We start from the raw sequence: 14,096 nt of genomic DNA, 5'->3' as shown, positions 1-14,096 counted from the left end.
ACATTATTTTTATTTAAATTTATTGCACTCTTCACTTTAATAAATTAATTGAAATGATATTAAACACATGTTCAGAACATTGTCTTGGTAAATAAATAAAAGTGGCATTATTTTTATTTTATTCGTTGGAAATAAATAAAGTAAAAATTGAGCAAAGACGAATGAGAATAGCAGAGTAGATATATAATACATGAAGCATCGCAATGAAATTCTCAGGAGATGTTTCGTTAGTGACACAGTGTCACTGTGTCCAATTGCTTGAATTCTGAAATGTAATCACAAGTATTAGACAAGACTGTCTGGTTGATGTTATGGAGAAATCCTTAATTATTCCATCCTGAAGCTTGATGCTTACAGATAGATCCAATTCCACCAAACATTTAGCAGAATTCTTGATTTCAAATTCACAGTTTCTCTCTATAAAGCGTATTACTAATGAATTTAATGTACCCAATTGGCAAGCATTACTTTAAGTAGTTCATGAATGATGGACAGAATAATTTATAAGAAACAAATTCCAACTTTCTAATAAAATCTTAGCTTTGGAGCTTGAGTGTGACCCCGATGATGTGCTGTAGAGTTACGTCATTAGAGTGCAAGTAGAAAATAAAATAAAAGGTAGAGGAATACAGTTAAAGAAAAAGGTAAAGGTGAATCAGGACACTTGATTCGTTTGACGATGGGACGATGATGCTCTGACAAGGGACAACTGGGCCAATCGATAGCAACGCAGCAGCGTCAACGGCATCCAAGTACCGAGTTTGAAGCAAATACGTCCAAATAGAGAGGAAGAGAGAGGATGAAGGTGGTTGTGTTAGTGTGGTGAAAAGCCAGTTTTGCAAGCCCACCGTGGCGCTACCGTCGTTCATTTCTACACAACCCCATGATTCTGCAAAAGCTTTCTTATGACCTGCGCATTGATATCAAACAGTATCGTACCAACAGCAAATCAAATGTTGTTCGTTTACGCGAATTTCTCGGTCTTTTTCGATTTTGTCATCTCATTGTCGCTCTCAACGACCTCATCAACCTAGCAATTTCAATCTCCAATCTTTTAAGTGTCCTTGAACAAAAACAACACAGTCACGCTTGCCTCATTTACTCGGCTAGCGTCCAATCACTTCCAGTGGCATCACTCTGGACCAATTCCTCCTTCCCTTAACCTTCAAGCCACGAGGATTTTTGTCTTCTATATCAAATAACATTTTGAAAATGTCTTCTCTTTTGTGATTCTGGTGATTTTATCTGAATAATATTATTTGATTTTTGTGTATTTATTTTCACTCGGTGATAAAATTTTATTCTCGTTCACGAACCTGAATAAAGATGAGAGTAAAAAACTCGACTCGTGAGCAGGACATGTTGTAGGTGTTTCCACACGCGCCAGGATCTTTATCACACGTATAGCTATAAAAACAAACTATTAGCATTTCAAACATAAACAATCAACTTTTGTTTTTGCATTTAGTGTGATAATTATTATGCACGTTAGGATGTGTTTGGCATTTTTTCCTTGAATTTGTTAATCATTATTGCAAAGTAGACATTATCATGTTGCACCACCAGTTTTATGCGCATGAAGATGTGGACCGTGTTGGTGAGTACAATTATGAAAATAATGTCATACTTTTGATGTATTCTTATGCTAATTATTTAGCATTATGATAAAACATAACATATCACATGTAAACTAATTTTATGTATTTACAGTTTTCATTAAATTAAAATGGCAAATATGATTAATAGAGTATTTGTTGATTCATTTGAGTGAATGAAGTCGAGTCATTATTCATTATCATATTGTCTTCTCATTTGTTCATAGGCTGTATATAAGAGACAATACAAATAACGCGTGTCACGTAACGAGTGGTTAGGATAGACGAGACATCACTACGAACTGTTACTCTACAAAGCTCTAGTAACGAATGCTTTGTGATACCTGATGCTTTTTGATTCCATATGAGACAAACATTTGGCACCAAATGATACAAAGAATATCCTTCAATCATTGATCTTAGTATTGAAGTATTTTTTTTAAGTCAATTCAGTTTCTCGAGGCTTCTCTACTGAATATAAACGCGAGATGATATGTTTTTTAATATTCAGTATGAATATTTTTTTTGTTAAAATCTCAAAACATCGTGGTATTTTTTCTCTTAATGTTATTGCTGAAGTTATCATTTGTACTTAATTTGAATAAAAATGTATCTTTGATAGAAATAACAATACTCCATTGCTTTCATGACTTTATCAATAATTTTCTTCATGAATTTTTTATCATTTAAAACTTTCTATTGTGTTGAAATATTTTATATCAATTGTTAAAATTGTTTTAATTTAAAAATAATATATTCAAAAAAAAAAATAAGAATTATGATCTCTTCTGAGTATCATTAAAAGTAGATCTAATACTTTTGATTGCTTAAAAAATATATTTCTATTGACATAAAAAGATATAATTTACATGACCACATTGGCGGTCCTAAAATAAACATCAATCATAATTAAAATGTACTTTGAACATTTCGTCCTTGATCAATGTTTTTTTTATGGTGAAAAAGGCACAAGTTATTCCAGACATGAACGTACCTATTTATTTAATGTATGCAACTTAGATCCCGGACAGAAGCGCTGAAGTGGTGGTCCCTTGTAGCTCGAGATTATATCAAGTCCTAGCAGCTCTTGCTGTACAGGAGAGTCCCACGCAGAATTTAAATTCAGCCAAATGCATTACGAGGAAAATAAAGGGAAAGTGCGAAAGAAATGTAAAAAAGGAAAACAAAATTCTTTTTACATTGTGACTTTTGAACTAAAAGAACTGTAATAATGTAGATATATCTACAACTAGCATTTAAACATGAAAGAAATATGAATTATGAATAGATAATTTATTTAGAGATATTTATAAAATAATTTTCTAATTATTTTTATCGCTTCGAATATTAATTTTAAAAAATAATGCCAACTTTTAATTCATACTTTTTTTTATTTAAATATTTTATGAATAATTATTAGACATAATTATTACAATGCAGCTGCACAACAAACAGAACCATCAGGGCAATCATCAACATCAACTTTTTGTGTCATGAAGTCATCACAAGAATCCATACATTCCCCTTGATAATGGCTACATTTGTTTCTAAACTCTGTATTAACTGCAAAAGTATTCAATAAAATTTTAGAACATATTGACTCAAAGCTGCAGATGGTATTTTTTTTTTCTAAATACTTCAAGAAAAATAAATTCAAGTAGTAATTATCACTTACCCATTAAACAACAAACTTGAGTTTCTGTGTCGCATCCTCCTTCGGCTTTTGTATCCATTATATCACACACGGAAGAAGAGACACAGTCGTCCGGATGGCAGGTATATCCTCCAACAACTTAAATCGATATTACAAATATATATTATTTGATTATTTATTATCAACCTACATTTTTGAATGATATAACAAGTCAACTATTTTTGTACTGACCTGAAGGATAGCTAGAAAAATAAATTAATGAAATATTTATCAAAATAATCCAATACTTCATTTTTATTTATTATCACTGTTCTTGTCACAAAAAAAATTCTAAATAGACTAAATTTAATGCAGTCTAGTATTATATAAGTGAATAAATGTGTTATAATATTTATTTACAACGATAAGATACATGAATTGCCAAGTTATTAAAAATGTGGGAGTTTATCAATATAATAACTGTAATTGCATAATTGTAAACCACTTGATAAAATTGGTGTAAATTTTTTTTTCAGCAACATTTTTAAATATAACTTTGATAAGATAGTCACTTAGTCGTATATTTTCAATTTAATAATTTTTTTTATTCACATATATTTCTAATTTTCTTGATAAAGAAATTAAAAATGAATTAATTAAAACTCTTTTTTTATTTAAGTACAAAGTTATTATTATTTGATGAGGTACTTAATTTTTCTGACCACATTAGAGAGCAATGATTGATTATTGATAATTTCCTAGATATAAATAATTAAAACAAAATAATCCTGTAAATAAATTGGTATTTTCTGAAATCTTTTTTGCACTAAAAAATGACGTGTCCAGAGAAAGGAGGTGAAATAAAAATGATGTTGAATAGACGTCAAATAATTATCGTTAGTGAATTGTTCTCCTTTTATAGCATACACAACACCACTTGATTTCAGCTGTGGATATTCCGAGTACCTGAAATGCACGAAAACAATGAGAAAATAAGTCAGAGAAAGAGAAGAATGTGGATTTGTTAGGTAGGATAGAGAGAATGAGGGTTTATTGTTAGCCACTAACCAATATGTCTGTCGCGAAGGCGCATTGTACTTTAAGCCAGTAGCTCGTAAGCAAATTAGAATGGTGCACGTGGCCAGCATAAGTTGAGCCCAGTGTCTATTCCTCTAAAGGGGTGATTTGGATTTGTAAGCTGCCTTACTCTGAGCATTTCATCCCTTCTAGACTGCCAGACTGATGATGCCTCTCTGTTTGCCCTGAGGCAGAGACCCATCGACAATTACGACGCTTTATTGGGTAGGGTTGCGTGTCGTTCATGGAATTAATGCAATTCGCAAGAGAGCCTTGCGCCACCATTACTACTTCCCTCAACACGCGAATCCTTCCTTCCTACAATACTGATAGCAATTCACTGAAATAGACATTTGCCCACTGATCATTCGATTTTAATTACTTTTAGAGCTAACGGCATTCCGATAATGCTATAGAATGTATAGATATATACAGATCACTAGCTGAAAAATCGATCAATGCTCTTAATAAAAAAAACATCCTAGCTCTATTCGATGAGTGAGTAAAGGCATTACTCTTGCTTTTGTCCTTGTTCGTTTACGTCTTTCTTTAACTTGATCCGTGACTTAAACGAAAGATAAAGGCAATAAAATCTATCGCTCTATCAGTCTGCACACTTTCAAGAAAAGGATTTCGAAGAAAGAAATAAAGAAAAAAATTGATAAGTGTTTGTAGTACATTTTTGCTCGGATCTGAATCGTTTTCACTGCTTGAATCAACCTCACCCCTATAATAATATGTTCTTTGGTGCGTGTTAGTCGATCGTAAGTGCATTCGCGTGAGAATATCCATAGTTGCACCTTTCTATTTTACTTCAAATTTATTTTTCTCTTGAATTATTTTCCTTTTAAACAAAACCACTGTATACCACGTCGCTGTGTTTACTGCATCATACAAGTGTAATCATTTTCAAGTGAATTCAATTTCTGACCATTTAAACTCTAATGTATGTGTACATTTAGCTGAATTGACGGTAAATAAAACTTCAAGTGTCGTGTGTTTGTACACACATCATTCGCAGAAATGTTTTACTACTTTTTTCTCTGTGATAAAAAAATTATTTTTTCTGCATTTATTAGAAGTGAATGATTTAATGTTTCAATTAAGTACTAAATGTTTGACTTTGAACAGTTGATTATTATTTCGAGAAATTTCCATGGATATTGTTATTATGGATTTCTGGATATACTCGTATCCACCTTATAATTATCGAATGAAAGAAGTATGTTTAATCATTTTAAAGCCTGACTCCTCAACCCCTGAGCTCATTATTCATGGAGTTTTTCGACCTCCATGCGATTCTGAGTCTTTACCAGAGTATAATAAATATGTTTATGGAATTAAATATGCTTTGTATGGTATTCCATGGGATCGAGGTCATCTCAATGTTGAAGAACAGTCTAATTTCTTAATAACACAGCTACAGAATGCTGATAAAATTTTTGTTAAAAGTCGAAGACACAAAGATGAGTTGTGCCAGGTGATTGGACATTTCAAACAGGAATATATTATTTGTTTGACTGATGTTGATAATTTTGAGGATAAAGTTATTACAAAAACCAGTTGCATTTATCATAATTTTCCTCGCGAAAATTACTGTGTTATAGATAATGCAAAATACATGAGAGATTGGTTGCTCAATTTTTCAAATTATTATTTGATATCTAAACGTAAGCATGAGTCTGATGATGATAATGGCAACGAACGTCCATTGAAAATGATCAAACTTGATGGATCAAACAATAATTAGAAAAATGAAAGTTTGATAATGATTTATATTATTTCAAAGATAAATCCTAAATATTTCTAGAGATTTCTAGAAAAGCTAAAAATTGACGAAATTCTTGGGATGAAAAATAGCAAATATTTTCACTAGGGTGAATTAACTTATGAGGTACTTATTTCTGTATTTACGAACAATTTTCATATTTGTGCTATTTATTCCCCCCTAAATGACACTAATGAAGACAATTTATCAGACTCTTTTCACAATATAACTCTGATTTTATTTATATATGTTCTCGAGGGATAAATTTGAGAGTCAGTATTGTCAACTTCTCTATTCGTGCTCTATCGCTCTCATTAGTAAGCCTCAGTATAACAAACAAGACTTGTCTGAGTAGGCAGAGTGTGGCTTCCAAATTTAGAAATTATGCTAATCACCTCGCTGTCATTACTGAAAGCCACATTGAGGGTTTCTTGCAAATTTAACCCTAAGCCTTTTAAAAATTCATCGTTAACATTATTTTATTTATTCATTCGCACTTAAATGTCATTCTTTTTTATGAAACTTAGGCTGTTAAACGATTTAAAAAGTCTCCAAGATAATCAAACAGTCCTTTGAAAAAAAGGAAAGTGTCACATTTGTTATAAAAAAAAATATGAAACGATCATTGGTGAGCATAAAAAACAGGAGACAGTGCTGGGATATCTTGTGCGAGTCGAATGGTAGGAAAAAAGTGATAGAAAAAAGTTTGAAAGTAGACAAAATAAGAGTGAAGCTTTTTATCGTGGTCGATCTATGATTTTTTTGCTATTGCCTTATCACGACTAGCTTCGCCGGCACATTAATGCAAGAGAGTGTGCTCGTATCTGATTACCCGCAAGGTTTACCGAAGTCGAGAATAGTTAGGGTCGGCAGAATGTTGGAGAAACGATGGAGAACAAGGAAAAGAGAAAGGGAAAGACTATCATACAATAGTTTAAAGAGCAACTGAGTAGGAAAGTGCGCCTCTTATTAACACTACAACCATCTTTTTTACTATCTGACGAGTCAACGTGTTTCTTATCAAATTGAGAATTGTTAAATCCACAATATACATTCACTAGATTTCATTCTACTGAGTAAATAATATCTAAAATTCGTGTATGCATTGTAATCAGTTGATATTTTTTAAAACTTGTAGTTAAACATTTTTTTTTTAGATGTTAAACTTTTTTCTAATTAAAGAAATAGTATTATTCATATAAAAGTGACGATCAAGAGGTACTTTGAAGTGACATTTTGAATAAGACGATCTTTAAGCACTTTGAAGAATTCCAGAGCATCTTTTATGGTCCGTATCATGAAGATAGTGATTAAACGACACCGTAGATAATTTTGAAGTATCATTTATGTTTTACGTCTCGACGATGATAACTAAGAAAATTTCTTAATTAATTACGGACTTTAATCGCTTTATAAAGATTTAGTTCCATCACTTAATGGGTAATCAATTGATATAAATGATTATCAATTAACTATATTTCGAGAAAATTGTTAAAGTAATTTTTTTTTAAATGTATCAAAACGTACAAATATGATAAAATTACGAATTTCAAAAATCGATCCAATTACAATAACTTTCTAATGGAAAGTTAAAAATCCTCTGAATCACTTTTTTAAAGGAAAAAAGAATTCTCTCTCCATCTACTAAATTTCTTCTCAACGCTCTCGATTCAATTAAGCAACTTTTTTTTAACGCACATTAATTTTTATAGCATTTAAAAAATTTTATCCATCTCATGATCCAGTTAGTCTATTTATTAGCCTATTTACCCTAATTTGTTTTATCTTCACTGCCAATTAAATGTACTGAAGAAAAAGTATCTCTTTTCTCAATTCATTTCTTTCCTCTATCATCATCATCATCATCTGCACCCTACTACTTCTTTCGTCGCCATCATTTCACTGTCTGGTTGTCGTAAGCGGCGCCTTGCGTTTTCCAACTCTACACTTCACTTCTTGTAACTTGAGTTTCTCATACCCGATTTACTTTCAAACAACTCCGTTACGCATTCCCCTTCAATAATTCTAGTATTATTCCAACGATATTATGCTAAATATTTGGATAAAGCATGAAAGACAATAAATTCTAGAAGAGCTTTAGAGTCAATCAAGAACATGAGAATAGCACACAACAATATATACAATTTCACTTTGTTTCCGGGTAATATCTGTCAAACCAATTACTAGTAAGTGCGCTTCGCAATAGTGTCAATATACGAAGTTCTATTACTTTCAGCAAAACGTAATGTACTCAATACTACTACCACAATGCAATAATACAGTCAATGCTTCTACCTCAACGATAAAATCTTATTGTTGTGAATTACCTATTCAGTCAGTACATATTACTTTGTATGTTGCTAAAAAAATAATAAAATTCCGCTTAATACCAGCTATCTTTAAAGCTGAATACACAAAACAATGGCTAAATCCTATATGAACATCAGGTGTTGGAGACAAACTAAAACTACTGCTGTCATTTGATATAAAAACGATTGTTGTTTAATCAGGAATACTTTTCACTAAATAAAACCACATTCAACTGTATTGTTTTACACTCAATGTAAATACTCGATACTCCCGTAATGACAATGAAGAAATAATTACAGAGCCATTTCAAATGTTTATTTATTATTTCAACCAATTTCCCATTATTTCATCATTTAGTTGGTTGTTTCCGAAATTAAAAAAAATTATCAAATTTCATTGATTTGATTTATCTCTGTTTTGAATCGTCGAATTTAAACGTTTCAACACTATAATATTTTTTTTTATTTGGTGGAAAAATCTGTATGCCTCAATGAACTAATTAATTCATTGACGCTCTAATTATTGTCAATAACATTCCGATAGTTCGATTGGTTCTCACAACATATCAATACGTGTATTTACAGTTTGACCGGTCACCAACTAATATCGATTATTGTAATTATAATGGCATGTAAGATGGTAAATAGACGGTTGAATCTACCAAATCAAGCGTATCGAATATTTTCGGCAATAAATTTCATCATTTTAAATATTAAAACTGTATAAACATTTTTTTTTGTACTTGTTGCTTTGAATGAAGTACATTAAAATATAAAACAAATAACGTACGGTCTGATATGAAAATTTTATTACAAAATAAACATACCGAAAGAGTATTTGGCTTGTTTAAGAGCTGTAAAATGAAAATCTGTATGCTGCATAGTATTTTTTTGTTTTGTTTTTCGCAATGCAGGAGAAGAGTCTTATGAGATGATAATGCATTAAACATCTGCAGGCCGAATTTGCGAATTATTTTCTATTCTAACTTGTTACAAATGTATGTATGGACTTTACATTAATGAACAATGAGAAAGGTTTAACTGGGAGAACCGCGTTTAACTCGATTTCATATAAAATGGTTCACGTTAATAAGATTCGCGCGTTGAACAAAAGCCCCAACGTTACGTAAAACAGATTACGTGACGCAAATGCACAATTCACTATTCTCCGCACCAGAGGACCTGTGCCAATTCGACGAGGACTAGATGCGAATTTCGGTCGTAGCGCAAATCCGCTTGGTAATGCACCAAAGCTGAAACTGAATTTACTACCTTCACCACTCAGTATATATCTGATGTCTTTTTAGTGAAATCTATCAAGATCTCATTATCTTCAATGAGACCTTTAATTATTCTTCAATCTTAACGCTTTTTGCATTCAATTCAGAACATAATAAGCATTTCTCTCTACATTTATTGAATATTTTATGAATAAAATTATTATTACTACTCATTATGTTTTTTTAGAGGATTTCTAATCTTGTGAAAATTCGTGAGTTCTTTTGACTAAAATCACAAAGGTACTTTCATTAGAAGATAAAAAATCATTTTATTCTTCCTGAAATAGTTTTTAATAGAATTACCCTTATGAAAATATTTCTCTATATTTTATTTTAAGATCATTGCCAATAGAACTGAACGATTATTATCATGATAAAAGATAATACTTTGATTACTTGAAAGGAAAATTTCATATGCAAATTAAATAAAGCATTGCTAAATTGTTCATCAACTCATGTCTGGAAAATTTATTATCTTTTTCTAATATGAACTGAAATTGATCAAACATGATTAAACAAGTAACAATTAAAGCAATGTTGGTAAATGGCTTCTTCGAGTATCTTTTTCTTTCTTGTACATTATTCAAACAGCAACAAATTTGTCTGCATGTACTTCTTAACCGGGGGGACAGTTTTAAGCACGATAAATACGAATTGAGAGTATTGCATGAAAGCAGGGAGAACTACAAAAGTAATCTGGACCTGGGCCAGGAGCTAATTCTCTACAGTTTGAGTTGATGAAGCGAATGAGACCATTCCAACGCGAAGCTAGTTAAACTTCAGCCACTTCTATTTCCGGTTTGTATCTAATAGTGGTTGGTATTGGACCAGCCGGTGTAGGAATGTATTCCTATTTATCTGGTCTATTGTATGAAGCAAAAACTGAAATTTGTAACACACCCAGTGTTGTATGTATGTAGATAAATTTTCCTTGTCTCGATCCAACAACAACTATACCCAAAGGCTTATCCGACTAGACAATTTTAAAAGGATTTGTATCCAGAGCAAACTTCTGTGATACTCACTTATTAGAAGTGATGATCCACTCGAAAGTTTTGCCTTGTGTTTCAGCATAAATCCCTCCTTGACGAAGTATCTGCCGAAAGCAAAAGTATTGAAGAACTACACTATTTACCAAGCATATCCTTCATGTTTCAACTTACAAATCCTTCCATCTGTATTCTCTTTCCAATTTACCTGGCATCTGCTATAAATTTAATAAATCATCGTAATCACAAGGGTTAAATCCTTTGGATCGATTATACAAAGCCACACAGGTAATGCATCAGAAGCTGGAATAGACTTCAGTAGAGCATATAACCTCCATGGAATGTTGTATCTCGGATCCTTTGACGGCTGTCAGCCTAATAAACATTCATTATGTAATTGGTCAAGTTAATCAAGACAACCACTCAAGGACTGGTGTAAAACAGTAGCAGAGATTGGAATGATGACTGATCAGGTTATTGACCAAGATGGCATATAGAGAATGACAACTGGATATCTATAGGAAGACTAAAATGTTGAAAAAGGTATCTGACATTATTACACCAGAGTCCTATCATCTTGGAGAACTGAACATCAAGTTTCATTTTTATTTCAACATTCTGCTGATGGTAGAGAAAAGGGGATTTCAAAAGCTTTGGAATCATCTGACAGAGCTTGTAAAATAAACTTTAGAAATTTTATGAATGTCATTTGAAGACTCTTGTATTTTTTAGCCAAAAGCATCCATATTCTGATAATGTGCAGTGGCACGATAAATAGCACGTGTAAATATAGTGTTCGGTCTAATGAACGAACGTATAGTTATGTGCGATACTCTGACTATTTGCCAGTACAATAATTTATGTGTGACGATCGATCATAACCCAGAGGGACTGACGTGGGTAGTGTTGTCTAGGTATTAAAGCCACAATTATGCTCTCACTCGTAGAAGGAAAACAGAGAGGTGAATTACTCTCATGTGGTTTATGAAGTGACAATCGATATTTTAGCCCTTTGCAACGAGTTTAACTTGCTCGTCAATCAATCCCAATACATTAAAGTGACGTCTTATAAGCTCCTTTACAACAGTTGTCGGTAGACCGTGATGGCTTGTTGATATGTTTTAGTAGTTGGTCAAATATTATTTACAAAGATGTCAATGTGGTTAATTTGGACGAGGCATATTGCTAGTCAAACTAGTATAGCAATTATCGTATCTTGCCAAATTCACAGCTAAAATCGAAGAGGAGGTGTTAACGATAATAACGGTTCTTGGACATCCATAAGAGGTGAGCGCTGATCGGAATGCCTGGTCACGCATTTGGGATTACGTTCGATCGCCAACGTGACAGCAGGGTGGTATAACCCTACCATTGCTTCAAGCACAAGCAATGTACAGGCTCTCACTTTAGTCTCCTACTCTCAACAATCGGTCTCACTTGCGCCCCTCGAGTCTCTCTGTACTCTACAATCGCTTTCACCCTTGATCGTACCACCTATTGGAAATCACCTCGAGCTGTCATCAATCAAGAACACTACCCGTTTGGAACTCTTGCTTCCCCTTCACTTTGACACATGCGCAACAGACTGTGGTGATTGCATTGTCGAATTACGACACATTTATAATTTGGTTTGGAGAAAAATCGATTAATTTAGCACTTTTTAACTTTCTCTGCTATTTTCACGAGTCGACGATGAAAGTCAGCTTTTATTTAATAGACAAAAATTTAATTTCTTTTTTTAGTTTGAATTTTTTAACTCTTTTCAAGTATTTTTATGTCAATTAGAAAAAATCGAGATTTATATATAAATAATAAATAAATTGTTCAAAGTAACTAGAAATATTGCTTTGTAACATTTGAAGTTGAGTAAAATAACTGCAATAGTTGAGGTAAAAATAATAAAATTGTTTTTCTGTGTAATCAAAATATTGTCAGAATACTTAGCAGCAAGCAGTCAAAGGAGTACTTGGTGCTTTTAGAAGATGATAGCCTTACTTTGCTACAAGAAATAAGTGCATCATATTATTTTTACTCTGGTTATTACAATTATTCTGTAAACTTGATACATTTTTCAACTAAATCTTCTACTATTTTATTTTATTTTCAAATTTTTTTAACGAATTACTTTAAAACAGAAATTATCACAGAGGCTGAAAAAAATGGATTATAGAATTTTTAAAAAGCAATTTTTTAAAAAAATTATTCAACAACTAATATACGATACGAATTTCAATCGAAAGTTATTATTTTGTAGAAAAAAAAAGAGCTTGACGATCAAATTTTCGGCAGAGCTTTGAAATATTGGAGTATAAAAGTTTAAATGCAGTTTCTGAGGGTCAGTTGGCCGACATTTTTTTTTACAAATAAAAGAAAACTTCAAATACTATTTTCTTTTTGTGTTCTCGGAACGTCTTAACCTGCAAAACATCTGCACGCTATGTCGCAATTTAGGGTTGTATATACAGACATCACGAAATAGCATCAGGAAAGAAATAATGAAACTGAAAAGAAAATGCACTTTTCCTTTTTTTGCATTCAGTTTCTTCTTGTTACTTGTTTTTTATCAATAAAGTCTCTTAATAATTCCTCAAAATACACTCTAGCATATTCATTGCTTACTTCTATAGCATTAACTTCACAAAAATGATACTTCTTCCCTAAAAAAAAAAGGAACGACGAATAAAGAGTAAAATAAAAAAATTGCAGTCACGCCCAAAAGATTCTTTGGAAAACAGCCAAACGTTCAACAACAAAGAAATTCTTTTAGACTTAAACACGTATATTCACATCTACATACTTTTTTTTTTTGTTTTATTACTTTATTCATACTTTTCCCAATATCTTCGTTTATTTTATCCATTCTTCGTGTCCCCTTCTCGTTTCTCTGCATCTTTTGTGTTATCAACGATTACCTTATATCCATCTAGAGTCTTACTTAATTTGATTTTCCACCAATTCACTAGAATTGTAGCAGCATCAAATGATGTATTGACTTCCATGATTTTCCCTGCATTAAATACATTTTTATTTACTTGGAATTTATTTGAAAATGATTAAGGAGAATGCATAGACCAATAAGTCAAGTGAAATAGATGTTTATCATTTAATAGTTTTTCCAAGCCAATAAACATATTTTTCTTGCTCGAGTCATACATTTTCCAGGTCGGAAGCTCTTACACTCGTTAAGAAAATAGAAGCTTCTAATAAAATAGAGGGTAACGACGAGTGAATACACTCTCTGATTGTATCTATCCTGGAGATATGGTGAATAAAGAGGCTATCTTGCTCTTCTCGCTCCTTTTCCTCGTTCTCAAGTCTAATCTACACGCCAAATTGTCCGTTTGTTTGCAATTGCTATTAGTTAACATTCTGTAACGTACGTTCTATAGAGTATATAAGTCTCAACGAACTTGTCGACAGCAGTCGAATGCCTCTTCAAAGTTAG

At 32.1% G+C, this 14,096-nt stretch overlaps 3 protein-coding genes across 4 annotated transcripts in view; 2 read left to right on the top strand and 1 right to left on the bottom strand.

Annotated features, from left to right (window-relative positions):
• The window catches only part of Ten-a (tenascin accessory), a 297,917-nt gene that overhangs the window by 159,198 nt on the left and 124,623 nt on the right, over positions 1 to 14,096 (top strand). The window lies entirely within an intron of this gene.
• On the bottom strand, positions 2,967 to 3,619 carry LOC118072326 (uncharacterized). The gene is made up of 3 exons (XM_035092090.1): positions 3,481 to 3,619; positions 3,271 to 3,387; positions 2,967 to 3,158 (listed from the first exon to the last, which is right to left on the bottom strand). Exons 1-3 carry the CDS (start codon positions 3,539 to 3,541, stop codon positions 3,025 to 3,027), a joined length of 312 nt encoding a protein of 103 aa, XP_034947981.1. The 5' UTR covers positions 3,542 to 3,619; the 3' UTR covers positions 2,967 to 3,024.
• On the top strand, positions 5,400 to 6,589 carry LOC118072325 (uncharacterized). Its single transcript, XM_035092088.1, has one exon. It carries the CDS (start codon positions 5,462 to 5,464, stop codon positions 6,053 to 6,055), a length of 594 nt encoding a protein of 197 aa, XP_034947979.1. The 5' UTR covers positions 5,400 to 5,461; the 3' UTR covers positions 6,056 to 6,589.

Source organism: Chelonus insularis, unplaced genomic scaffold (genome assembly GCF_013357705.1).
Source record: "Chelonus insularis isolate UGA/USDA-ARS -01 unplaced genomic scaffold, ASM1335770v1 contig_93_pilon, whole genome shotgun sequence".
Taxonomy (NCBI): domain Eukaryota; kingdom Metazoa; phylum Arthropoda; class Insecta; order Hymenoptera; family Braconidae; genus Chelonus; species Chelonus insularis.
This window is presented reverse-complemented; position numbering and strand designations above follow the sequence as displayed.

Excerpts from the sequence above, each read along its gene's own strand:
- LOC118072325 (XM_035092088.1), top strand. The coding sequence starts at position 5,462 with ATGGATATTGTTATTATGGATTTCTGGATATACTCGTATCCACCTTAT.
- LOC118072326 (XM_035092090.1), bottom strand. The coding sequence starts at position 3,541 with ATGAAGTATTGGATTATTTTGATAAATATTTCATTAATTTATTTTTCT. Across the intron at positions 3,388-3,480 it reads TTTTTCTAGCTATCCTTCAG|TTGTTGGAGGATATACCTGC; the intron begins GTCAGTACAAAA and ends TATCGATTTAAG. Across the intron at positions 3,159-3,270 it reads TCAAGTTTGTTGTTTAATGG|TTAATACAGAGTTTAGAAAC; the intron begins GTAAGTGATAAT and ends ATACTTTTGCAG.